We start from the raw sequence: 27,751 nt of genomic DNA on the forward strand, positions 1-27,751 counted from the left end.
CTAATAATCAGATGCAGGGTGGGGATTAACGTAATTTTGACAAAGAAAATGTGTGGTGAGCGCTATTTATCCAGTTTAATAGAAAGCGTTACATGCACAGCATGGAGATTGTTATCCAAAAAGTCTAAAGGACGGTGCTACCTGAGCATCGTGATGAGCGTTATCCATCCAGTATAATGGGAAGGAAGCGTTACCTGAGCGTCGTGGGGATTGTTATCCACAAAGTCTAAAGGACGGTGCTACCTGAGCAGAATAATGGGAAGTGTTACATGCGCAGTGAGAGATTGTGATCCACAAAGTCTGAAGGGTAGCGCTACCTGAAGATCGTGGTGAGCGTTATCTATCCAGTACAACGGGATGCGTTACCTGAGCAGCGTGGTGAGTGTTATCCACCCAGTATAATGGGAAGCGATACCTGAGTAGTGTGGTGAGTGTTATCCACCCAGTATTATGGGAAGCGATACCTGAGCAGCGTGGTGAGTGTTATCCACCCAGTATAATGAGAAGTGTGGAGAGAGAGTGAAGGGTATAGCCACCTGAGCAGTGTGGTGAGTGTTATCCACCCAGTATAATGGGAAGCGATACCTGAGCAGCGTGGTGAGTGTTATCCACCCAGTATAATGGGAAGCGATACCTGAGCAGCGTGGTGAGTGTTATCCACCCAGTATAATGGGAAGCGATACCTGAGCAGCGTGGTGAGTGTTATACACCCAGTATAATGGGAAGCGATACCTGAGCAGCGTGGTGAGTGTTATCCACCCAGTATAATTGGAAGCGATACCTGAGCAGCGTGGTGAGTGTTATCCACCCAGTATAACGGGAAGCGCTACCTGAGCAGCAAGGTGACTGTTATCCACCCAGTATAACGGGAAGTGCTACCTGAGCATCGTGGTGAGTGTTATCCACCCAGTATAATGGGAAGTGTGGAGAGAGAGTGAAGGGTATAGCTACCTGAGCAGTGTGGTGAGTGTTATCCACCCAGTATAATGGGAAGCGATACCTGAGCAGCGTGGTGAGTGTTATCCACTCAGTATAATGGGAACACTACCTGAGCAGCGTGGTGAGTGTTATCCACCCAGTATAATGGGAAGCGATACCTGAAAAGCGTGGTGAGTGTTATCCACCCAGTATAATGGGAAGCGATACCTGAGCAGCGTGGTGAGTGTTATCCACCCAGTATAATGAGAACGCTACCTGAGCAGCGTGGTGAGTGTTATCCAACCTGTAAAATGGGAAGCGATACCTGAAAAGCGTGGTGAGTGTTATCCACCCAGTATAATGGGAACGCTACCTGAGCAGCGTGGTGAGTGTTATCCACCCAGTATAATGGGAAGCGATACCTGAAAAGCGTGGTGAGTGCTATCCACCCAGTATAATGGGAAGCGATACCTGAAAAGCGTGGTGAGTGTTATCCACCCAGTATGATGGGAAGCGCTACCTGAGCAGCGTGGTGAGTGTTATCCACCCAGTATAACGGGAAGTGCTACCTGAGCATCGTGGTGAGTGTTATCCACCCAGTATAATGGGAAGTGTGGAGAGAGAGTGAAGGGTATAGCTACCTGAGCAGTGTGGTGAGTGTTATCCACCCAGTATAATGGGAAGTGTGGAGAGAGAGTGAAGGGTATAGCTACCTGAGCAGCGTGGTGAGTGTTATCCACCCAGTATAATGGGAAGCGCTACCTGAGCAGCGTGGTGTCATCCACCCAGTATAATGGGAAGCGCTACCTGAGCAGCGTGTAGATTGTTATCCACCCAGTATAATGGGAAGCGCTACCTGAGCAGCGTGGTGAGTGTTATCCATCCAGTATAATGGGAACGCTACCTGAGCAGCGTGGTGAGTGTTATCCACCCAGTATAATGGTAAGCGATACCTGAGCAGCGTGGTGAGTGTTATCCACCCAGTATAATGGGAAGCGATACCTGAGCAGCGTGGTGAGTGTTATCCACCCAGTATAATGGGAAGCGCTACCTGAGCAGCGTGGTGAGTGTTATCCACCCAGTATAATGGTAAGCGATACCCGAGCAGCGTGGTGAGTGTTATCCACCCAGTATAATGGGAAGTGTGGAGATACCTGAGCAGCGTGGTGAGTGTTATCCACCCAGTATAACGGGAAGTGTGGAGATACCTGAGCAGCGTGGTGAGTGTTATCCACCCAGTATAATGGGAAGCGCTACCTGAGCAGCGTGGTGAGTGTTATCCACCCAGTATAATGGGAAGCGCGGAGATACCTGAGCAGCGTGGTGAGTGTTATCCACCCAGTATAATGGGAAGCGCTACCTGAGCAGCGTGGTGAGCGTGGACTGGCGCAGCAGGCAGCACTGCAGCACGGGCGCCAGGATGGACAGCTCGTCGTGGAAGGGACGGCCGAACCCCCGGCCGTGGTCCAGGTGCAGCGGGAAGGTGTCGTTGCCGAACACGCGGAACGTCTCGTAGTGGTGGCGGTCCATGTTGCCCGTGAGGAAGTCGAACACCGCCATGTCCATGATGTCGAGCAGGCGGCGGCCCTTGTCGTAGGGCGGGATGTCCCTCACCAGCGAGCAGTAGTCCGAGTCTGCGCACACACACTCTCTCTCTTCACTCTCTACCTCTCTCTCTTCACTCTATACCTCTCTCTCTTCACTATCTACCTCTCTCTTCACTATCTACCTCTCTCTTCACTCTCTACCTCTCTATGTTCACTCTCTACCTCTCTCTTCACTATCTACCTCTCTAGCTTCACTATCTACCTCTCTCTTCACTATCTACCTCTGTCTCTTCACTCTCTACCTCTGTCTCTTCTCTCTCTACCTCTCTCTTCACTTTCTACTTTCTTTCTTCACACTCTACCTCTCTCACTTTATACTATACCTAACTCTCTTCTCTCTACCTCTCTCTTCTCTCTCTACCTCTCTCTTTACTCTCTACCTCTCTCTCTTCACTCTCTACCTCTCCCTCTTCACACTATACCTTTCCCTCTTCACTCTCTACCTCTCTCTCATCACACACTACCTCTCTCTCCTCACTCTCTACCTCTACCTCTCTCTCCTCACTCTCTACCTCTCTATGTTCGCTCTCTACCTCTCTCTTCACTATCTACCTCTCTAGCTTCACTATCTACCTCTGTCTCTTCACTCTCTACCTCTGTCTCTTCTCTCTCTACCTCTCTCTTCACTTTATACCTCTCTCTCTTCACACTCTACCTCTCTTACTTTATACTATACCTAACTCTCTTCTCTCTACCTCTCTCTTCTCTCTCTACCTCTCTCTACCTCTCTCTTCACTCTCTACCTCTCTCTCTTCACACTATACCTTTCCCTCTTCACTCTCTACCTCTCTCTCTTCACTCTCTACCTCTCTCTCTTCACTCTCTACCTCTCTCTCTTCACTCTCTACCTATCTCTCTATCTTCACTCTCTACCTATCTCTCTATCTTCTCTCTACCTATCTCTCTATCTTCACTCTCTACCTATCTCTCTATCTTCACTCTCTACCTATCTCTCTATCTTCACTCTCTACCTATCTCTCTATCTTCACTCTCTACCTCTATCTCATCACTCTCTACCTCTCTCTCTTCACTCTCTACCTCTCTCTCTATTCACTCTCTACCTCTCTCTCTATTCACTCTCTACCTCTCTCTCTATTCACTCTCTACCTCTCTCTCTATTCACTCTCTACCTCTCTCTCTTCACTCTCTACTTCTCTCTTTCTTCACTCTCTCCACCTCTCTCTCTCTTCACTCTCTCTACCTCTCTCTATCTTCACTCTATACCTCTCTCTATCTTCACTCTATACCTCTCTCTATCTTCACTCTCTACCTCTCTCTATCTTCACTCTCTACCTCTCTCTATCTTCACTTTCTACCTCTCTCTCTTCACTCTCTACCTCTCTTTCTCTCTTCACTCTCCACCTTAGGCACGACTTGAGAACATGTTCTAAAACAAAAATACAGTTCCACTCGGGAAATTACTCCTGACGAATACCGTACACCAAAAGCTAGGATGCTTACACATAAAAAAAGGGGGGGTTGTATGTTAAGTCGGTTTACGGACGATAATTTTACGTGATAACGTCCTTTTATAAACAGTTGACAAAACAGTTCGCGTGTAGGTTGTGTGCTGCCGCTGTCTCTCTTCCACTCGGACGCATCGGCCGAAGGAGTGGAAGAGAGATAGATGCGTCGCAAGCCGATCGCGCCTCTATCGCTTGTTCCGCGCACTCGCTTGAACGCTCGGCTCAGGCGGAACGTGACAATGAGTCATTCTTTTTACGTGCGTGCAGCCAGCGTTCATCGATTTACAAGACGTTACCACGTCAAAAATCGCTGGGTAGTACAATCACCGAAATAAAACCTCTACCATAAAAGAAAGTTTATTATTTGAAGTTTCTTTGAAGGAGCCATAAGGGGCCCAATGCCAGATCCCACGTGCGGAAAGTTTCGAAAGCAGTAAACAAGGAGTTGTATACGCTTTATACATGTACTACGTTCTCAGACCCCGAGTTACTGACTGTCCCGGGACATTTCTTTCAGTTTAAATAGTAGAGTCATTCAAAGAAGCTGGAAAGTTGGCACTCTTGGACGAAGTACCGTCGGCTCAAATGGTCAAAGCCACTTCAATGATGCTACTTCAGGCGACGAATAAATAAAGAAAACAAGACAATAGACAGTAGGGTTGCGGAGGGGGGAGGGGTTGCATTTATCATCAGTACCCGTGACCCAGCCAAGAAACAAACATCAGAAGCATTTCAGTGTTGAAGAAACAGCACTAAACCTACATGTTGTACATTTCAAAAACATTTATTATCTTTGAAATATTTGTGCAATGGGAGTGCATGACTTGATGTAAGCTTTTGGACATACGCCATTGCTAAGCACATGTATGTCTGTAGAAGAAAACTAAAAAAATAACCCAAAAGACCAAAAACACAAATTAAGCAAAAAAAATTGCTGTTGTCAACAGGATAAAAACACCACATAATATTCCTGTTATGGAACCTCTTGTGATAACCTCAGTAGGTAACTGCTCCCTGATGATGGCAACTGCAATATCGACCGAAAACGTCGGTGAAATTATTCGCCTAGGACGCGATGCGGCTACAACCCAGAAGCCAAGCTACTACAGTGGTTCTTTTTTTTTTCCTTCTTCTCATTTCGCGAGCAAAAGTCACCGACCGTCACACGAACACGTTTGGAAGCTTGTGTCCGCCCGAATTTCGAAAACCATGATTGAGCTTCACCCGGTGGGAGGAGGGTGGAGGGGGGGGGGGTGGAAGAGAGAATCACGTTGAGGTGGGATGAAGGTTCACGGAACACACGTATACGTATATTTACGAGCGTCTTGCGAGGCTACGACACCGGGCCGCCGTAAACCCTCGTAAGTACGTTACAGCAGAGGGTTCGATACCAACACATATCTTATATAACATATAGGCCTATATATATATACACACACACACACGACCTCCTAGCCACACCACACACGGAAAGAGGAGTCCTTGGGGTCCCGACGCAGCAACAACGCGCACCAACGCGCACCAATGCGCACCGTGCGTAGACGTGGGCGTTCCGTAACTTAAAGGCATTGGTTAATAAAACTACACGGTTAAAAAAAAATTTTCCGCCTTAAATTAAAGACGTATGCTGGTTACATGTTATCCAGGCATCTTCGTAAGATCACGGTTCAACTCCGAAAATGTACGGTACTGATGTAATTTATTTAAAAAATAAATCCGTAATAATAAACTAATTAAATTCAACAAAATAATTCCAGATTGTTGAATTCGTAGCAAAAAAAAAAAGAAAAGAAATTGGATTGTCTGTTAAGTCGGTTTACGGACGATAGTTTAACGTGACAACGCCATAACAAAACATTGATGAAATGATTGCATACTTTTATGAATAAAATTGAATCATTTTTATTTTAATAATAAAAGCATAAATACTTGAAATTATGCTAGTAATAAGATTTTTAATATGCAATAATAATTAACCTTTATTGTCGAAATTGTTGTTGTAATAAGCAATGAAAACCACATTAACTTTTCACTTCACTTTATAAACAATCTACGAAACAGTTCACGTGTATATGACTTGTAATTAATTTTAAAAACTGGCATTTAGCTATAAAGTTTAAATATAATTATGAACATTTTTTCATATAAATAAACTGTAATAAAATATCTATCATCAATTATATGAAAAACCATAATTTTTTAGTCAATTGTAACATAACCTATTATTACTGCACTCGCCGACAGCGTAACGGAACAATGAGCGTAACGGTACACAGCGTAACGGAACAATAAGCGTAACAGGACACAGCGTAAAGGAACAATGTGCGTAACGGGACACTTTTTCGTGCGTGCAGCCGGTGTTCATCGATTAATAGACGTTGTCACGTCAAAAACCTATTTTTTTTCATCCTTGTTTACCTTGATTACAACTAAAAGTTAAACTCGAAAAGTCGAAAAACAAGCGTAATTTATACGAGGAACCGGTTATCTGAGATTACGAGGATCATTTCATTAATTTCAGGTTAACTCTTTTTTATAAAAAACGTTTTTTTTTTTTTTTTTTTAAAAGTCAATATAAGTAATATGCGCAAAGTTTTCGTAAGAAAAACTCAGTATTATCCTCGAAAATTTATTTTATATATGCATGAAATAACCATAGTCATGAGCTGAACAAGGTTAGAATGTATTTCGTGTACTATTATAACCTATTTCTTGGCATCTGGTTTCCAAAGGAATCGTTCGAAAAAAAGGTACAGAATTTTTGAAGTGAAAACTTCTTTAGCCGCGTCGAGCGATTTTTGGTAGGGGCAAAACTTATGGGTTCGCGTCACCGACATGCTAGTGACGTGCTGCGCCAGACTGGCGAATCGCAGCGGCCTGTGTACATGTATACGCATGTATACACTAATACATTGTATATACTCGACTGTATCATGTGCGTGTTGGACTTTTTTTTTTTTTTTTGGATGGGAAAAAACCTGTTGAGTTCGCATCACCGACATGCTATAGTAGCAGTAAGTGAAGTTAATTTGACCACGTGAATACATGGCCCAGGTCTGACATCACTGGGGTAAGTCATAGCTAGGTAATGAATTTTTACGTAATTTTTACATACCACTGACATCTGTTGTGACTAAAAAAAATGATGTAATGATAAATTATATCGTACTGATATAATACCAAAATCATTTTCTCACGTTCATTTGAGGTGGAAATGATGTCATGTTACACATTTTAAATAAAAGTTTTTAAGTTTTCACTTCTGTTGACAGTCCCCATGACTGGCTAATTTTTGACGTGACAACGTCTAATAAATCGATGAACGCCGGCTGCACGCAAGAAAAAGGATGACTCATTGTCCCGTTACGCACATTGTCCCGTTACGCTGTGTCCCGTTACGCTCATTGTACGCTTGCGCCGCATCTATCTATCTTCCAATCGATTGGAACAACCATCGATTTGACTTTTTCGAGGCACATTAAACTTGAAACACTCCCATTAGTTTCCTACGTTTCCTATCATCGTCCTATCCTTAACAGAATAACACAGATTGGAAGAAGTTAAATAGCGAACATGTATAAAAGTTATAGTTAAAATAATCTCTTCGTTAAAGTTATAAACATATTTGAATTAATGAGTGCAAATAAAAGTAAATTTATCAATTAAATTGTAGATTTCATTTCACTCCTTCTTTGTATCCATACAAAATAGTGATAATTCGATAAAAAAATGATTCAATTTTATTCATAAAAGTATGCAATCATTTCATCAATGTTTTGTTATGACGTCACGTTAAACTATCGTCCGTAAACCGACTTTACAGACAACCAATTTTTTTTTATTCCTTGATTTGAAGGATGCTGTTCGCGCGAATGCGTGTGCGTTTGTGCCTTCGAGCAAATAACGGAATACGGCGAGAACAGAGTCTGAGAAAAGGAGTGGTGGGGGTTGGGGGGGGGGGGTGGAATCCCGTTTTCTTCTCCCCTAAGGGATAGTGTCACCTACTTCCAACCCCCCTTTTTTTTTATTTAACTGGTCCCAGGCGCCATCGCAGTCGCGACGAATAATATTGCAGCTGCCTCACACCTGCAAACGACCACTGGCGGGTATATTGGCTTCGACCAACCTTCCCCCAACCATCCCCCCACCAATACCCATCCACCCCCCTCCTCGCCGAAAATAACACCCTTCCATTTCGAGGAGGTCATCGCTGGTTCATACGTTATTTAGGGCGGAGTCCCCGTGGTTATGCCCTGCGCGGGCGACCGAATAGACACCATCCGAGTATATGGATCCTCTTGAACTCGGGGATGAAATAAGGTGTGTGTGTCGTGTATGTGTATATATACACAAATATATATGTTGAAAATGCCTATACTACTTGCGGTCTAAAGTTGGAGCTGAATTTTTTTTTTTAAGCAAATAATTAATATAATATAATATGGAACACTGCGATGTATGTCTGGTCAAAATTTTTACAACCACCGCATAACTCGTCCTTCAAATTATTTATTTCTTTATTATAATTGGAGGTTTCATCTGAATAATTTTTTCTCACACTTTTACGAAGAATTACGCGTCACGTGAGAAACCGACAAATAGTTTTTTTTTTCATCTTTATTCCCTAAAACTGAACAAAATGAACGCTGTAGACATGTACGTAAATGATAGTTTAATTTTTTTAAGTTCCATAGTTTTAGATTAAACTATTTATTTTCCAGTTCACTGAAATTAATCATGAGCAAAATGGGATGTTTTAAGTCGTTAAATAAAATATAGATTTACTGTTATACAAATAATTGTGGTTCAAAGAATACTAGTTTCTAATTGTACGAAACAATCATCAGTAAGTTCGAAATTTTCAAGCCACACGACTATATGTATGTGTGTGTGTGTGTGTGTGTAGGTGTGTGTGTGTGTGTACGAGTCTGTGAAGTCCACGCGCGACATAATTGATAACAATTTGCTTATGAGGTATAGATGGAAATAAATTGTTAGTATTTTTTTTATTGAACAAGAGATGATGCTGGTATGATCTCAAATGAAAAAAAAAAATCTGTTTAACGTGTCAATGTACAATATAAAACGTATAACCTTAGCGTCGATGTTTTATATAAACCTGGCAATGGTATCCTACCGTCGTTGGTGGGTTAACGTCCTGACGCCCTCAGCTTTGTATACAGCTTTATCACTATAAAAATACTGACACAAAACTGTTCTATCACCATAAAGTGACACGAAAAAAAATTTAAATTTTCAGATTTGCTTGAACTTTAAATATAAATATAACGAAAAATGTAGCTCTCTAGCGTTGCTTAAACAAACCATCGAGTGTCCCACTCTTAACAACCTCCCGTTCTCCACCATCGAACGTCCCACTCCTGAAGGTATGGGAAACTGTGTGACGTTTATAAGTATTCCAAAGTGTACAAGAAATTTTGGAAACATGTGCATAGTACACGAAAGAATGCTAATTTTTTTATATCACAAATGTTCTATAATTTAAAGATTCCAGACCAAAATTTTTCATCTGTTTGAGACATTCACTGTTAAAAATTAATACAGATTCACGGAATTTTCAACGAACAATGCTCATAAAATACAATTGTGTCACCATTTATTTTATTTTATCTATTTGTTTTAAAATTTACCGAAATTCTTAGCTATACAATATCTGCTTCTAACCTAAACTCTCGTTATAATTTCGGAACGTAGTTGTTTCCATGATTGTAGGAACGTGTTTGGTATTTTCCTTATATTTCCGTACCACGTAAACACAGGGGGAAAAAAAAGCTCGCTGTATTGAAAATTTTATTGAAAAACAAGATATCCTGATCAATTCAAGCTGACTATTTTGTCCATGTGCCATGTCTTAAAAATCTAATACGGTTTTTTTATTATGTTTGTGTTGCACATGCTAATATTGTAGCATTTATACTAAAATATTTGGCGCGTGGATTTCGGTTTGCGGTTATTTTCACGAGTCAGGAATATAAATGTTGGAAGTTCAGCACACTCAAATGTTAAGATATTCGCATACCACTGCATGTTTCACGAAAATGAGTAACCTTTACGTGATGTTAAAAGCCGTGTTCGAAAAAATACCACCTGATTGATTTAAGTTTTGGTTGTTTAACATCAAGTATCTAAGCTGAAACCAAACTGCGTAAAATTCATACTGATAGTTTTCCACAGTCACGAATAATGCCAAAACTATTTTTGAAGTGACGTCTAATAAATGATGAACGCCGGCTGCACACACGAAAAAGTGTCCCGTTACGCACATTGTCCCTTTACGCTGTGTCCCGTTACGCTCATTGTACGCTTGCGCCGCATCGATCTCTCTTCCACTCGATTGGAACAACCATCGATTTGACTTTTTCGAGGCACATTAAACTTGAAACACTCCCATTCGTTTCCTACTTTTCCTATCATCGTCCTATCCTTTACAGAATAACACAGATTGGAAGAAGTTAAATAGCAAACATGTATAAAAGTTATAGTTAAAATAATCTCTTCGTTAAAGTAATAAACATATTTGAATTAATGAGTGCAAATAAAAGTAAATTTATCAATTAAATTGTAGATTTCATTTCACTCCTTCTTTGTATCCATACAAAATAGTGATAATTCAATAAAAATGATCCAATTTTATTCATAAAAGTATGCAATCATTTCATCAATGTTTTGTTATGACGTCACGTTAAACTATCGTCCGTAAACCGAATTTACAGACAACCAATTTTTTTCATTTTTATTTTTAAATAGATTACAGTTTTTTTCTGATAATTCAATGTGATTGCAGAGCTCTCAAAACTATTTATGGCTGTAGCCCTAACTTTGTCATTCAATTTGTACATTCAGATTCTAAAATTGTGATTTCAAGCATGTCAGTTAGCTTTTTAAGGATAAAGACCAAAATAATGACAGCACATATAACTTCATTTAGTAAAATAATTTTAACATTTTAACTAAAATGTCACCTTTTGCCAAATGAAAAAAATAATTTATTTCCTTACCTGTAGTAGAATGAACATGAACCAAGGTTAATTGTTTTTTTTTTTTAAATCTGGAAATAACATATGGTGCTTAGCAAAATTAGGGCATTTTGACTTAAGATAAATTTTGTAAGTATTAATACTATAAGCCAGTATCAACATTTAACTGGGGGAAAACCAATTTCAGAAATATAAAAATACAGCGACGCATATCTAAATGCAATGAAAATGTGTAAACGCTAATAAAAGCAGTAGAACTTAAAGGTTGTAATTGCTACTTTCCATCGTTTCTAACCATTGCAAAATTTTACCAGTGATATCTAAAGTGTCTTTCTCGTGACTTAGCAAATCTAGTCAATACCTTAGTTACAACCAATCTTAGATCCAGTGAAATATTTCTAATTTCTTCACGAATGTCTCAAAGCATTTTTCATCCTTAATTTATAGTTGCCATATCAAACTTAATAAGATCTATAATTTATGTCATATCGTAAAATATTGTAGCATCATCGGTATTAAAAAAATCTGTTGTAAAACTAAATTTTGTATTTTTTTTAACATATTAAAAAAAGTTCTGTTGTTTACGCGGCACCTACAAACATAAAATTTAATCACTATGTTCTTACCAAATAAAACGACACCATCTGTCATATAAATGTGTAAATAAATCATTTTAATTAATAAGTTAAACACACAAATGTGTGTTATCCCACTAAATATACAGCTACAGGCCTCATTTAGGGGTTTGGGGGCGAAGCCCTCAACGAAAGAAACCTAATATAGGCCTATATTTATTTTTATATCACAATTTTGTGGACACGATAACTGCTGCAATTTTTTGACAAATCTCTTCCAAACTGATGCATAAAATCTAGTGGTGTAAATCTCACTCCAGTTCGTTAATGGAAAATTTCCCACCAAAAAGGAAAAAAAAATAATAAATTTATATGACTAACCATAACTGCAAGAAGTGGAAGGGGGAAAAAAAAAACAAGAATTTGTGGCCAGGTCTCTGGCCAAAATACGGTTTTGTCTTTGAAACCTGTTTTTTTTAAATATTAAAAAAGGGTTTATCTTTTTTTGATTATTTTTTAAATATATAAATGTTATAATTAATTGTTAGTTTAGTTTTTAATTGAAAATTATTTATCCTAGCCTATTTAATAATTTATTGTTGTTTTAAATTCTGTTGTATCGCTGGGGAGTTGCGCGGGAGTGCGGAACCAGTTTCCTCGTGTAGAGAGTTTACGTGACAGTTGGCAATAGGAGGTGTCAGTTGGCAGCCCTGTAATAAAGACATCAGCGAGTGTGAGTCATGAAGAGACGAGACATACGGGAGTCCGCTGCTAGCCGAGGAGGTGCATTGTTGCAGCGGTTCGCGCGCGCGGGGAGTCAAATGGGCCCGCGACTGTTGGAGTGTACAGGCCTTGTCCGGGCGCGGTGCGGAACTTTTCACGGGACTTCGAATTAGACACGTTGAGCCTCGAGCACGTTTGTTCGGCTTTCCGGGGACAGGCCAGGGCATTAGTATTTAAAGGCACGAAGAAATTATAAATGCCTTTGTTTTGAGATTAGCCACGAGTGTTTCTGCTGCAGCGACGAGAGAAATTGTGAGTACCTACAGCTGATCGAATTGTAGATGGTGTTGGTTTGGATAAACAAGTATTTTTTACTATGACATTGCGGTGGGCCAGAATCTCCCTGACAGTTTTGCGTGTACCTCAGTGGGCGAACACAAACTTGCTATTTCAAGTTTATATGTCAAGAAGTAAACTAGTTACTCAAACATGAGATATTCACGCACTCCCCCAGCGCTTTGTCTAGGACTTTGGTAGATTAATTATTTTTTTAGTAATTTTAAATTGGTGTATTTTTATAGTAATTTTTGTTAATTATATCTTCGAACATAAATTTTCAGTAACTGCGGGCAGTTATAAGTAATCAATTTATAATATTGTTACGTAATTTAATATTTGTGATAAAAATCTAATTTTTATATAAACACTCTTTTCTAATATTTTATGTTTCTTTTTTGCGCTTATTCTAGTAACCAATTATTGGGGATTACAGCGAAATATTTTGGACTCTTGTGTTTCAATTCGTGTTTGTATGAAAACCAAGCCTTTACGTAAAATATTGCGTCAAATAAAACAGAGCTATTTTGATTAATAAAATTGTTTTTGTTTCTATAAAATACTCACTTCGACACCGTAACGTATTTGCTCTGCTTTTTAAGGATGTGTTTTATTACATTATTTCTCTTGACATTCGGGCTGGGTTCATGCGCGTATTTTCGGTATCAGGTTGAAGTTTGTTTTAAATTCTCTTTCAATAAAACCAGTCTGGTGTTGAGTTTGTGTTACCTACTGGGTGCAGAGGGTAGTTACCACAAGTTGGACAAAAATCATTACTCTGTTCGTAGCCTCACCATTGAATGCTTTCGAACTGTTTGTAAATCTGATAATTTTTATCTAAAAATTTGTTTGAAACAATTTTTGATGAGACGAACCATTGCTGCAAGGGGTTTCAAAAAAATAAGGGGTTAAAAATAACAACAAATTCATAAAATCTCCACTTTGTAAACAAACTGAATCAATTTAATTTCAGTTCAAAACCTAAAATTATTATTTACAACTTTGTCCGAAAAATTGTTTTTATATGACCAACCATTTCTGCCAGGTGTTAAAAATAACGGGGGTTGAAAGACTAAATAAAAAAAATCTCTCCCTTAGTATGCACACAATTGAATTCGTTCACATTGTTTGTAAACCTGATAAATGTTATCTAAAACTTTTGTCCGAGACAAAATTGCATACAATATTTAGAAAAAAAAATGGTTCTCTGTAAAGTCGGTTTACGGACGATAGTTTAACGTGACGTCATAACAAAACATTGATGAAATGATTGCATACTTTTTTGAAAAAAATTTAATCATTTATATTGAATTATCACTATTTTGTATGGATACAAAGGAATGAAATGAAATCTATTATTTAATTGATTAATTTACTTTTATTTGCACTCATTAATTCAAATATGTTTATTACTTTAATGATAATATTCTTTTAACTATAACTTTTATACATTTTGCTATTTAACTTCTTCCAATCTGTGTTATTCCGTTAAAGAAAGGACGATAACAGGAAAAGAAGGAAACGAAAGAGAGTGTTTCAAGTTTAATGTGCCTCGAAAAAGTCAAATCGATGGTTGTTCCAATCGAGTGGAAGAGAGATAGATGTGGTGCAAGCGTACAATGAGCGTAACGTGACAATGTGCGTAACGGGACAATGTGCGTTACGGGACATTTTTTCGTGCGTGTAGCCGGCGTTCATCTATTTATTAGACGTTGTCACGTCAAAAATAAAACTAATTCAAAGTTAATGTTTTCAGCTATATTTTACAAGGGATTCGTTCTTTAATTATACAAATCATGAATAATTCACGGTAATTAGTTTTCTCATTTTTGCGAATATTTACCGCAGTATTATCAGTGTCTTATCATAGTGACAATTGGCTTATGGTAGCTAAAATTCGAAACAAACGTTTTGGAATTTAATTTTTTTAAATTCCTAGAAAATATTGCATCAGCTGTTGCACCCGACCTTGAAGTTGTGGAATAATAGTTAATAATAATAATAATATGTAATAAGTTAATTGCACAAATCTATAACTCTTTCCCACACGAATGAATAAATTGTAGATGCTTTAAATAAAAATTAATAAAAAAAAATTGTTTTCTGTTAAGTCGGTTTACGGACGATAGTTTAACGTGACAACGTCATAACAAAACATTGATGAAATGATTGATCCAGAAGAAAATTAAATATCATATTCGGCCTGAGACTGAGTCGTAATAGGTTTTTGCAACCAAACCATTTAGGCATTATAAATATTATATTCTTTGAGGAAGAATTTTTTTAAAAACATTTTCTATCTTTTGTATGATAAAATCTACCTCTGCATACTTTTATGAATAAAATTGAATTATTTTTATTGAATTAGCACTATTTTGTATGGATACAAAGAAGGAGTGAAATGAAATGTACAATTTAATAAATAAATTTACTTTACTTTGCATTCATTAATTCAAATATATTTATTACTTTTGAAGTGTCGTGCGCGCCGTATTTATTTTTACAAGTACAAAAAAAAATTTCAGCCGCCGGAATTTGATCCGACAACCTATCGATTGGTAGTCAGCGTTGCTAACCGCACAGCCACGAGGCCATATTGGAAACAATTGTTTCACATGTTATACATTAATAATATTCAACGCACGATATTTGTTTGAATTTATTTTAACTAGCATATTCTCTGTTGGACTCGAAATATTTACACGCTCGTAGGCTCATAACTATAAAACGGTGTGTGATTTAGTTGATCAAATAATAACTCATGACAAATAATTACCAATGTCAAACTTAAGCGTGAAAAGTATCATACCAGCAATAAATATTTAGCTACACAGCTAAAAAAAATACTCATACAACACTGTTGAAATATACTGATTTACACTAGTAATTAAAATAATACGTACTAGTAAGAACGCCATTTTCTTGCGAATATACTCACGTGGCGCGGTGCACAACAATAACCTCGAACCCCGGTATGTTTACGCAGGCGTGATCCAACCGGCGCGACCCGCCTATCCCTGCAGCATGGCGAGATGAAACCTGAGCAGTACGCCACCACGTGCCGGCCGAGTTCTCTGTACCGTCCGCAACATACCAGACAGATGCCACGCATGCGTAAACAGGACACATCCATAGTGGGACATCCGTGGTGGGACAATTTTTCGTGCGTGCAGCCAGCGTTCATCGATTTATTAGACGTTGTCACGTCAAAAATATGCTTGCGTCAATCGATAAGCCGTTACGAAAACTTGAGAAGTGGACAAACATAAGCAGCGTTACGAGAATTCCGTAGCATCACTGCTGCGTCATTTCTACCTCTCTACAACTAGCATACAGCATGATCCGCTACGTACCTATCCCCCTTCCCCATTTGACCGTCTTCCCATTCGACCGCTAGCGCATGCGTTGGAGTGGCATCGCCGCTGACGCACTCTCCTCCTCTACCGGTTCCCCCACCACGCACCTGACTATTCCCCTCGTGCGGTCGGAATTTTCGTAACGCTCGAAAATATTCGTAAAGAAGTTTCACTTCAGAAATCCAAAGACTGCGAACTTTACCGTGGCCATGACCGTAAACAAGAAATACCTGCGCGAATATATCATAACTTGTGAGTTTCCCAAATGAAAAATTCTATTGGCAATAAACTTTGTAATTTTCTGTGTCCCTCGAACAGGGAAAACTCACGTATCAAAAAAAAAAATGGGGTGTGGCTTTGTCATGGACACGGCCATGTGTTTTTCGAGAATACGTGTACGTAACGTAATGTTATAATCATCTATGAACACTAAGAAGTTGCGTGTAGGCCAACATTATATATTTGATTATATATATATATTTTAAGACAATGTATATTCATTGTATCTATTTTACACTAATGTTTTGTACACGCAATCGATAGATTTTGACGAGAACTGACGATTGAAAATCAAACGAACATCGTAGCTTCTCCGAGTCAAAAGTTATGCTAAATGGGATATCTCGAAACACAGCAAAAATGACCTCAAAATGGCGGCGCATCCCCCCTCCACCGCGCGCGATGCGTCACAGTCCTCACTTTAGCGTGACGAATTCTTTGATCCTTTAGCTATCCAGTGGTGTGATTTAATTTCGGATGGAGATGATAGATATGTATCTGTGACACCAAAAATGTAGGTACCTATCCCCCGATTTTGTTAACATTAGTTTTTTTTTTTTAATATGGAACCAATTTTAAAGACGTATTCACGTCAAAAACCTGCCCACCAGGAAACTTCCTTGGGGGCGTCGTCTCTTCCTTTGTTGGCTTCAACACTGGACACGAGGCGAGCACGCACACTCGCCGAGAAGACAGCTGTTCAACGTCAGCCACTCGCTCGCTGGCAGAGTTCTAAACGTCTAACGTCTAACGTCTAGCGTCATGTCTTCTCGGGCCGGAAAACCCCGAGAACGGACTTGAATCATGCAGCGCCGACCACGAAAAGGTCGGAGTTTTTTCCCCGGAATCAGGCTGAATGTTTCACGATTGCAACCCCCCCCCCCCCCCCCCCCCCCAATAACCCTCCGCCTTTAACAAGAAGGGCACGCACGGAAAACTCGAGATTCACACACCCCCGGTTCGTTCCTCGAACACATCCGAATACGGACCATCGAATTTCAAACATTTTCCCCAATCGACTCATCCTAAAAAAAATTAAAAAATAAAAAGTGAAAACTTCCATAGGAAGGTTTGTATAGGGAGTAAATTCATGTAAGTCGTCATCGACATGGTAACGTGACGTGTTAATTTTTTTATATTTCAAGGATGAAACTTAAATTATTCTATTTTTAAAGATACAAATTTTAAATTTTTATCGTTATTTTCCTAGGAAATTGTAACGTTATTGTGTGGTACATAATGCGAGTATTGGATATTTTTAGTAGGTATGTAGTTAAGTTGAGGTTATGTTTTTTTTCTTTTGTTTATTTATTTACGATTTGAATTTCTTCAAATGTCAGGTTATTGATTTAATAGAGATAATGCTGATTATTTGTAGATTTAAGTTAATATTTATTTTTATTATTTCAATGAAAAAACTTCATTTCTTCTAGTTTTAAAGTTATTATTGGTAGGGGCAAAATTATATGGGTTCGCGTCACCGACATGCTAGTGATATAATACTAAAATCATTTTCTTGCGTGCATTTTACGTAGAAATGATTTCATATTACACATTTAAAACCAATTTTTAAGTTTTCATTTTTGTCGACAGTCCCCATGACTGATGATATATTTTTTTTTAAGGGCTCTTTATAAATTCCGACGTGTTAGATACCTCCATTGCGTTTGTTGTTTTCTCGCCAATATTTCCAACAGGTTTTTTTTTTTTTTTTTCACGAGTAATGGGTGGTAAAAAGTAGCGCAAATGTCACCGTAATAACTACCAGTGACGTGAATTACATCTACACTTCAGGCATGTCTGTTGAAACGATAGGCGACAGGACTGCAAAATGCCAGAGATGATTTCGTTTTCAGAACATCAAAGAGAGCTCCCAAATAATAATGGCAATGCTTATTAAATGAAAACAAAAAAAACACACACATCAACAAGGTGAGTGTGAGAACGAGCTTTGAGAGGTTGCCAGATCTTGGAGTTTGTCTCGCTCTTTGATTGCAGGGCAAAGTCAGTGGCAACTACTGATGCCAGATTGTGACAATCCAAATTGTTAACATTTAAAAAGCTGTAAGTTATTATGTTGTTTTGACGTGGCAACGTCTAATAAATCGATGAACGCCGGCTGCACGCATGAAAAAGGATGACTCATTGTCCCGTTACGCACATTGTCCGTTACGCTGTGTCCCGTTACGCTCCTTGTACGCTTGCGCCGCATTTATCTTTCCACTCGGTTGGAACAACCATCGATTTGACTTTTTCAAGGCACATTAAACTTGAAACACTCCCATTTGTTTCCTACTTTTCCTATCATCGTCCTATCCTTAACAGAATAACACAGATTGGAAGAAGTTAAATAGCAAATATGTATAAAAGTTATAGTTAAAATAATCTTTTCGTTAAAGTAATAAACATATTTGAATTAATGAGTGCAAATAAAAGTTAATTTATCAATTAAATTGTAGATTTCATTTCACTCCTTCTTTGTATCCATACAAAATAGTGATAATTCAATAAAAATGATTCAATTTTATTCATAAAAGTATGCAATCATTTCATCAATGTTTTGTTTTGACGTTGTCACGTTAAACATCGTCCGTAAACCGACTTTACATACAACCAACTTTTTTTTATGTCTTAGCTCTCGGTGTACGGCATTTGGAAGGCGTAATTTCGTGAATGGAACGGAAGTAACATGGAACGAAAGTCGTATGGAGCGGAAATGTGTTAACTACGGTGCTGTCATGCACGAACCAAAGTTCACAAAGCCAAAGGGAAACTAATTTGCAATTTACTGTAACAAAAATTAATTAAATAAACTACTCTGTAGTCAATATAATAATATAAACACTTGTATAAGGTTAATTATTTAAATTTGGTAAAATAATCGAGGTAAATTTTAATTAATAATGACAATAATAATGTGCAATGATTATTATAATTTATTATTTTAATTATTTATAAAAATGTAAACATATATAATTTATAGTGCATATAAATTATACATACGGGAAAATAACCTCACTTACAAAATAAACTTGAAAATACAGTAAAAAACGTTTATAGAAAAAATTGATATCACTAATATTTGTAATAAAGAAATGTTTTTAAATAATATAAACAATATTCAATATCAATCTCTAAATTTCTGGACGCGAATCACACGTAGTTTCCGCGTCCGCCGCTAGAATTCGCTGCCAGAGCAGCTACGTCGACTATCGAATCATACGATTTCCAAAGCGGAACGTTAAACTATATAATGAAATTTCTCCGAAATTGGCTTGGACCCTTTTTTAAATTAAAATCTGCCCAACTTGTTAAACTTCATTATAAAGTTAATGTCATATACGAGTAGTTTCCGCACACGTCTAATGACTATAAATGATTAATTATTCAAGTATAGTTGTATACTATTATAAATTTTTATTTTATTACCTACACGAATTCATGGAAATTAATTTCCTAACAAAAGTAATTAATTTAACATTACTTTAAGTAAAATAATCAATTCAATGGACCGAGCTTTAATTATTTCATATAATTATAGAAATACGATAAACAAAATGCATTCATATACATATTTACTTAAAGCAAAATTAGTATAATCCAGTAATCTATAATCTCAAAAAAAATTCTAAAAATTCAAAAAATTTCCACTGACGAATTTTGAACAACGTACCTTTAGCTTATTAACCGTGTAATATAATAACTGTGATACGAAGCATGACAGAAGATTGAAATGAGTACTGTATTAAAATTGTCGTAATTCCAGTATCCATAGTTTTCTTTAACTTGAAACTACTCTTTACTATGACTACTTTTGTTTGCCAAATATATTCCAGGGCAGTTTCACTATCATAAATTATACCTGCTGATATGGAGGCATGTTTAGCAGTTTTGCTGGAATCTTTCATCGTGTGATACAGGCTTACGACACAAGACAACATTTTAGGTAGTTTTATTTATTACAACAGTAGAAAAAAAACAAATTCTAATATGCACGAAGAGGGTTATTTGGACGTCATATTCGGGGTCAGTGAAAATTATTTGTTTCTTTGGCACGCGCACATGCTTTTAAGTCATCAAGACCACGGAAGGCCATTGGTCGTCACAATACTTTCCTTCCCAAGAGATGGACCGGGTTTGGAACATGTGTGAACACTACTTTGAGAGAGAAAATTAAAATGTTAAAACGGTTAAATATGTGCCACAGTGTTACAGTTTATGTGCTTCAGATAATTCACTTTTATTTTCACATGTTATTTGTATCTGATACCAGTAATGTAAAATTTTGACGATCATTTAAATCAAATCTACATTAAAAAAGCCCATGAAGCTTTATCAGAAACATACCACAATTTCTGCTGTGTGTCATAACTTTGCGCTGATGTACCGTAATTTTTGCGATAATGTGTCTTAACTTTGTGTTTGCATACCATAGGTTTTGCGCCGGTGTCATAACGCTGTGCTTAGCGTACCATAATTTGTTTAAGATGTATCATAAACTTTGCGCTGGTGTCTCATAGCTTTGTGTTGGTGTACCATAAAGTTGTGATAGTTTACCATTGTTCTGTGCTGTGTGAACCATTCTGTTGAGTTAGCCTATCGTTATTATGAATGTTCCGTACCACGATAAGGTACTGATGGCCTAATACACTTGATTCTCGGGCAGGGAGGTAGCTTCATGAGAGAAGACGATTCTACGAACCATGCCAGAAAGAAGAGTCTTCAAACTTCCACCTCTTCTTCTAAAGCCGTCCCTTTAGCAGACGGGGGAAAAAAAAAAAAAAAAGGTTTTGAGGGAGTCGGGACGGAAAAGGGAGGAAATAGAAAAGTTTAGGAGGCAGTGATTGCTACGAAACAAAAGGAAAGGAAGCTGCGATCTTTTCATCTCTCCCCCCTCCCCTTCCCCCCTTCTCCTTTTCCCTTATCCTCGCAAGCTACTAGTCTTTTTTTTTTTTTTTTTTTGCTTTCCTGCTATCATCTGAAAGAACAAGGAATACTCTTGAGTGAGAAACACGAAAAGTTCTTATTCCCAAACGGCAACTTAACTCCTGATTCGCGTCCCCGATACTTTACTTTCTTTTCATCTTACAGATAGCCACTCCTAAGGAGGGAGAGAAAAAAAAAGTCTACCAATATTTCAGTATTGGCGACACGTACGTCTTTCCGTATGTAATATCGCTGAGTGCCAGGGATTTTCCGGTGGACGTTGACAGGCTGTCGAAAATTCAGTAAATGAATGAGTCAAATTTACTTGCCCCTAACTTGATGTAAGTTTTTGGACATACGCCATTGCTAAGCACTTAAACTTAGCACTTAAACTTAGCAATGGCGTATGTCCAAAAACTTACATCAAGTCATGCACTCCCATTGCACAAATCTTTCAAAGATAATTACTTGCCCCTGTTAAAATTACCTAGAAGAGTTCATTAATACTCCCTGAAAAGAAAAAAAAGGAATCTTTATTGTGTTTAAGTATAATATAAATCATTACCAATTTAGGATGAATATAATTAGAAATAAATAAAAAAGTTACGAGAAAATATTTACTTTTTAGTTTAGTGGGATCTAAAAAAAAAAATCTGGAATTTATTTGGGCGCAAGCAAAAGTATTATTGCTTTTGAAGTTGTTTTACGTAAAATTAGTAGATAGTACCGACGTTTCGCTCAGCATTTCAAGAAACATCATCAGTGCTGAGAAATCAATCATAGGCCGGGAGCGTGTATTCCGAATGGAATAGGAACATTCCAAATGAACAAGGTGCCTTCCTAATTAGCGAGATATCTTCTGATCTAGGCGCGTTCCAAATGAACAGGGTGGCCGCCAAATGTGGCAGGGAGCTTTCCAAATTAACAGGGTGTCTTCCGAATAGGCCAAGCGCTTTCCAAATGAACAAAGTGCCTTTTGAAATGATCCAGGCGTGTTTCAAGCGAACAGGGTTTTTTTTTTTTCGAATGGTCCAGAATCATTCCAAACGAACAGGTAGCATTCCGAATGGTCCTGGCGCGTTCTACGTGAATAGGGTGCCTGCCTTCCATTTGAGCCAAGCGCGATCAAAATGAACAGGGTGCCTTCCGAGTGGTTCAGGTGCATTCCAATTGAACGGGTTGCGTTCCTAATTGTTCAGGCGCATCCCAAATGAACAGGTTACGTTCCTAATAGTACTGGTGCGTTCCAAATGAACACTTTGTCCACAGCATTGGCCAACCGCGTTAAATAAAAACAGGGTGCCTTCCATTTGAGCCAAGCGCGATCAAAATGAACAGGGTGCCTTCCGAACGATTCGGGGGCATTCGAAATGAACGGTTTGCGTTCCGAATTATTCTGGTGCGTTCCAAATGAACGCGATGCCCAAAGCATTGGCCTACTGCGTTAAAAAAAAAAACAGGGTGCTTTCCATTTGAGCCAAGAGCGATCAAAATGAACAGGGTGCCTTCCGAATGGTTCACGCGCATTCCAAATGAACAGGTTGCGTTCCGAATTGTTCAGGCGCATTCCAAATGAACAGGTTGCGTTCCGAATTGTTCAGGCGCAATCAAAATGAACAGGGTGCCTTCCGAATGGTTCAGGCGCATTACAAATGAACAGGTTGCGTTCCGAATTGTTCAGGTGCACTCAGAATTAACTGGTCGCGTTCCGAATTGTCCTGGTGCGTTCCAAATGAACCAGGGTGCCTTCCGAATGGGCCGGGCGCGCTCCGAACATACCAGGTGCTTTCCGAAGGTGAACTCGCGCCAGTGCACGTGATACTTACCGGGGCTGCCACTTCAGGGTGCAACTGCTGTGGCAGAAGCGACCACGGGGGGAGAAGGGAGGGGAGGAAAGGACCGTAAAGCAGGAATGGCAAGGGAAGGAATGAGGGAAACGCACGGTCGTAAAGAGGGAACTACCCTTTCGCGATAGCGCTGGGGTCAGGAGAAAAGAATGATTACCCTTCGGAAAAGGGGGTGGAGTGGAGGGGGATTCGCTCGGACGGTGAGTGTAGCAGCTGACGTAGCGCGGCCTTCGGCGACGGAAGAAGTATACTGGTCGTTCAGGTGCAATGGATCTCCCCACCCCTACCCCCCTCCAAAACAGTAGGCCACTCACTGCACCAAAAGAACGAGAGAGAACGAATGGCAGCTTTTCGACGACTCCCGCGCGTATTAAGGCCCCTGTCTACCCGGGCACACACACACACGGTGCGCAGAGCTTCAGGAAAAATACAACGCGATTTCAAAACTACTCAAACATATCCGAATGGGGGTCTGCTTACGAAAAGCAATTTTAAGAGTTCACTGAGGACCAAAAAGTACTTTTGGTTTAGGATGAAGTTTTTAAACGGTATTTTTTAGAAGATTTAAAATGGCTAAAAAGGCATGTTTTCAGAGTAATTTTTAGGCGTAAAAAACAGTACAGATTCTTGAAAACACTTAAGGGACTTGCAATATACGTTTATCTTCATTTCTCCGCCGTATAATGTTACGGTCACCGCTCATACGCACGACGAGAAGACTGCGCGCCAGTCCAGAGGAGACACCGCGCTAGAAGCACCAGCGAGCGTCGCTCTTGTCATCCCGCCTCACTAACACAGATACACCCCTGATGATTCGGGCCCCTTAAGGAGAGACAGGAACCGATATACGCTATTGTGGGTTTAAACAGTTTTTTTTACGCCGTAACAATCTTTCATCCTGAAATTTTTAAATTAAAATTGGTTGTCTGTAAAGTCGGTTTACGGACGATAGTTTAACGTGACAACGTCATAACAAAACATTGATGAAATGATTGCATACTTTTATGAATAAAATTGAATAATTTTTATTGAATTATCACTATTTTGTATGGATACAAAGAAGGAATGAAATAAAATCTACTATCTAATTGATAAATTCACTTTTATTTGCACACATTAATTCAAATATGTTTATTAATTTAACGAAGAGATTATTTAAACTATACTTTTATACATGTTTGCTATTTTACTTCTTCCAATCTGTGTTATTCTGTTAAGTATAGGACGATAATCGGAAAAGTAGGAAACGAATTGGAGTGTTTCAAGTTTAATGTGCCTCGAAAAAGTCAAATCGATGGTTGTTCCAATCGAGTGGAAGAGAGATAGATGCGACGCAAGCGTACAATGAGCGTAACGGGACACAGCGAAAAGGACAATCTGCGAAACGGGACACTTTTTTCGTGCGTGCAGCCGGCGTTTATCGATTTATTAGACGTTGTCACGTCAAAAAATAAGACTAATTAATTAATAGCGGTTTACGGCGCGTCGGAGCGGGACCCAGGCTGCACAACGCGGCAGTGAGAAATTTGCATGACAAGAGTGGAAAATAAGGGTCAATAACTGCATGGAGATGGGGAAAGGGAGTGACGTAGAGAGGCGGCTAAGGTGTTATTTCAGGCGTCCGCAAGTTTGTTGGACCGCGGCTCCATTTCGGTACCGGGCGTACGGCAGTTGAAATCATCGTCAAATGCGCCTCGCGCCGACACGATGGCGGAGAGCCGGTGGCGAGAGATAGAGAGAGAGAGCGTCAAATGGGGCAGGCGCCGTGCATATTTCAGAAGCGGGCACTTTTCGAGCGGATTTCACCTCGCCGCGGAACCATTTCCCCCCCCCCCCACCCCCCCTCTTCCCTAAAAAACCCTCACCCAAACCAGGGAGAGCTGTCACCGCAGCCGTCCAGACATACCTACCCCACCCGCCGTCGCTCTTCAGAGCCCCGATTAGCCCCATTTGACTCTTTCAACACCTTCGACCGCGTGAAAGTGCTTTCCCGACAGCGAGGCGCATCGCTTCGGTGGCGAGAGAACGCCCGCAAACTATTTTTTTTTTTTCCCGTCGACCCGACACCGAAAAGAAATGCATGCAGACGCGACAACTGGTGTTTCATGGGGGGGGGGGGGAGGAGGAAGGGGCCGGGGGGGGGGGAATCCCTATTTCGGCACAGCCCACAGGAGTAGGTAGATTTAGAAGTACAGTACCTATCTTTCTTCCGGATTTTTTTTTTTTGGAAACTTCCATGAACTCCTGGAACATTTTAAAGAACTTAACGTACATTAACAACCTGTATTCTCGCGAAAATTAAAAAAAAAGTTCGATTTAACATTTTCTCATTATCCATGAATATATTTAACGTAATTTATCCAGCACAGAATGTCTTGACGAATTTCATGTTATGCCTACCTAAGGCAGTTATGCATTTTTTTTTGTCATCCAAAAACTATTTTTTTATTCCTTGCACTAATACATGGTCGTATAATAATAGTTTTTGACAAAGGTTTAAGATAATATTAAGATGGTTATTAATAAAGTTATACTAAAAAAGTTTTTTTTTAATTTCAACCCATGTTTTTACGATAATAGCTCGATTAATCCAAACTTTTGAGCCACAAGATTTACATAAAGTTTAGGAGTTTTGCAATCATTTATAGTGGATCTGATTACATATCTATTAAAAAATCACTTTTTTGTCTCTATACCCTTGTTATTTCCACCCCTTGCAGGAATGATTTGTTACAAAAGATTTTATTAAGATGAAAGATTTAAACTATATTTAAAAGGTTAAACAAAAATTAACTTTGTTCCATAGAGTACATGGTAGGAAAGTTACATTTATTTTCTTATTTTAAGTCCAGTTTTCTTCAAACCCTTGCACTAATGGTTGTATTATCAAAAATTGTTTCAGAAAATAGGTTTCGATAAAAATTATAATATTTACTAACAATTAAATTTGATAGTGTACCTACAAAGTGAGTTATAGGATTTTTTTTAATTCTAACCACATATTTTTTTCAAACCCTTGTAGCAATGTTTCGTATAATCAAAAATTGTTCTTGTTAGCCCGCTATGCACGTGTGCGCTGTAATATTTTCTGAATAATTCCTTTCACAAATATTTTTTTTGCTGTCAATGTTTTAACTTTTTAAAATCGGCTGAATTTGGCTTTTATATATTTGCTTTTTGTCCATTATTTATGTTTCTAATCGCTTACAGCGTAACCAGCAAAGGCGAATATCCAAAAAAAAAATCTTAAAACAAATTTCCCCATTGCAAGATCCATTCAATAAAAATAAATATATCACAAGTGATAACATGTAAGACTATGATAGTACAACACAAAGCTAGATTAGGGCGGTACAACACGGGACGCACAAAGCTAGACAGGGGTGGTACACCACGGGACACACAAAGCTAGATTAGGATAGTACAGCACGGGAAACACAAAAATAGACTAGAGTGGTACACCACGGGACACACAAAATGAGACTAGGGTGGTACACCAAGGGAAACACGTAGCTATACTAGGTTGGGTGATGGTACACCATGGGTCACACAAATTGAGCCTAGGATGGTACACCACGGGACACACAAAGCTAGACTATAGTGGGTGATGGTACACCAAAGGACACACAAAGTGAGACTAGGATGGTACACCACGGGACACACAAAGTGAGCCTAGTATGGTACACTACGGGACACACAATGTGAGCCTAGGATGGTACACTACGGGACACACAAAGCTAGACTAGGGTGGTACACCACGGAACACACAAAGCTATCCTAGGATGGTACACCATGGGACACCCAAAGCTAGCCTAGGGTCGTACACCACGGAACACACAAAGCTATCCTAGGATGGTACACCATGGGACACACAAAGTTAGACTAGGGTGGTACACCACGGGACACACAAAGTTATCCTAGGGTGGTACACCAAGGGGCACACAAAACTAGACTAGGTTGGGTGATGGTATACCATGGGTCACACAAATTGAGCCTAGGATGGTACAGCACGGGACACACAAAGCTAGACTAGAGTGGTACACCACGGGACACACAAAATGAGACTAGCGTGGTACACCAAGGGAAACACGTAGCTATTCTAGGGTGGGTGAAGGTACGCCATGGGTCACACCAAGTGAACCTAGGATGGTACACCACGGGACATACAAAGTGAGCCTAGGATGGTACACCACGGGACACAAAGCTAGACTAGGGTGTGTGGAGGTACACCATGGGTCACACCAAGTGAGCCTAGGATGGTACACCACGGGACACATAAAGCTATCCTAGGGTGGGTGGTGGTACACCACGGGACACACACAGCGAACCTAGGAAGGTACTCACCTTGTTCCCACTGCGCCTTGCGGCGCTTGTGGTAGGAGCGGCGCCAGGGGTGCCGCCACACCTTGCGCGGCGCCATCTCCTTGTCGGGCAGGAAGGCGGCGAACGAGCCCTCCAGGGTGTCCGGGTTGCCGCAGATGGCGTGCGCCGTGTCGCAGTAGTACGAGCACTTGCCGTGGAAGCACAGGTTGTTGGACGGCGACACGAAGAACGTCTTGAGCAGGTCGCCCTCGGCTAGAGCGTACAGCTCGGTGGTCATGTTGAGGATGCGGCCCGTCACCGGCATGGCCCGCCGGAACCCCAGCAGCCTGCGGGCCAAGACAGTGTCGACGGGTTGTACGCAATATTCGCTGTAACCTCAGCAGCATGCGGGCCAAGA

At 39.6% G+C, this 27,751-nt stretch overlaps 1 protein-coding gene across 1 annotated transcript in view; it reads right to left on the reverse strand.

Moving 5' to 3' along the window:
* LOC134541255 (extracellular serine/threonine protein CG31145) overlaps positions 1–27,751 on the reverse strand; it is a 373,303-nt gene that overhangs the window by 44,354 nt on the left and 301,198 nt on the right. The window contains exons 5-6 of the mRNA XM_063384532.1: positions 27,376–27,680; positions 2,279–2,552 (exon numbers count right to left, since the gene is read on the reverse strand). Coding sequence (XP_063240602.1) covers positions 2,279–2,552; positions 27,376–27,680 — 579 coding nt within the window. The remainder of the gene's footprint in view (positions 1–2,278; positions 2,553–27,375; positions 27,681–27,751) is intronic.

Source organism: Bacillus rossius, chromosome 18, assembly GCF_032445375.1.
Source record: "Bacillus rossius redtenbacheri isolate Brsri chromosome 18, Brsri_v3, whole genome shotgun sequence".
Classification (NCBI taxonomy): domain Eukaryota; kingdom Metazoa; phylum Arthropoda; class Insecta; order Phasmatodea; family Bacillidae; genus Bacillus; species Bacillus rossius.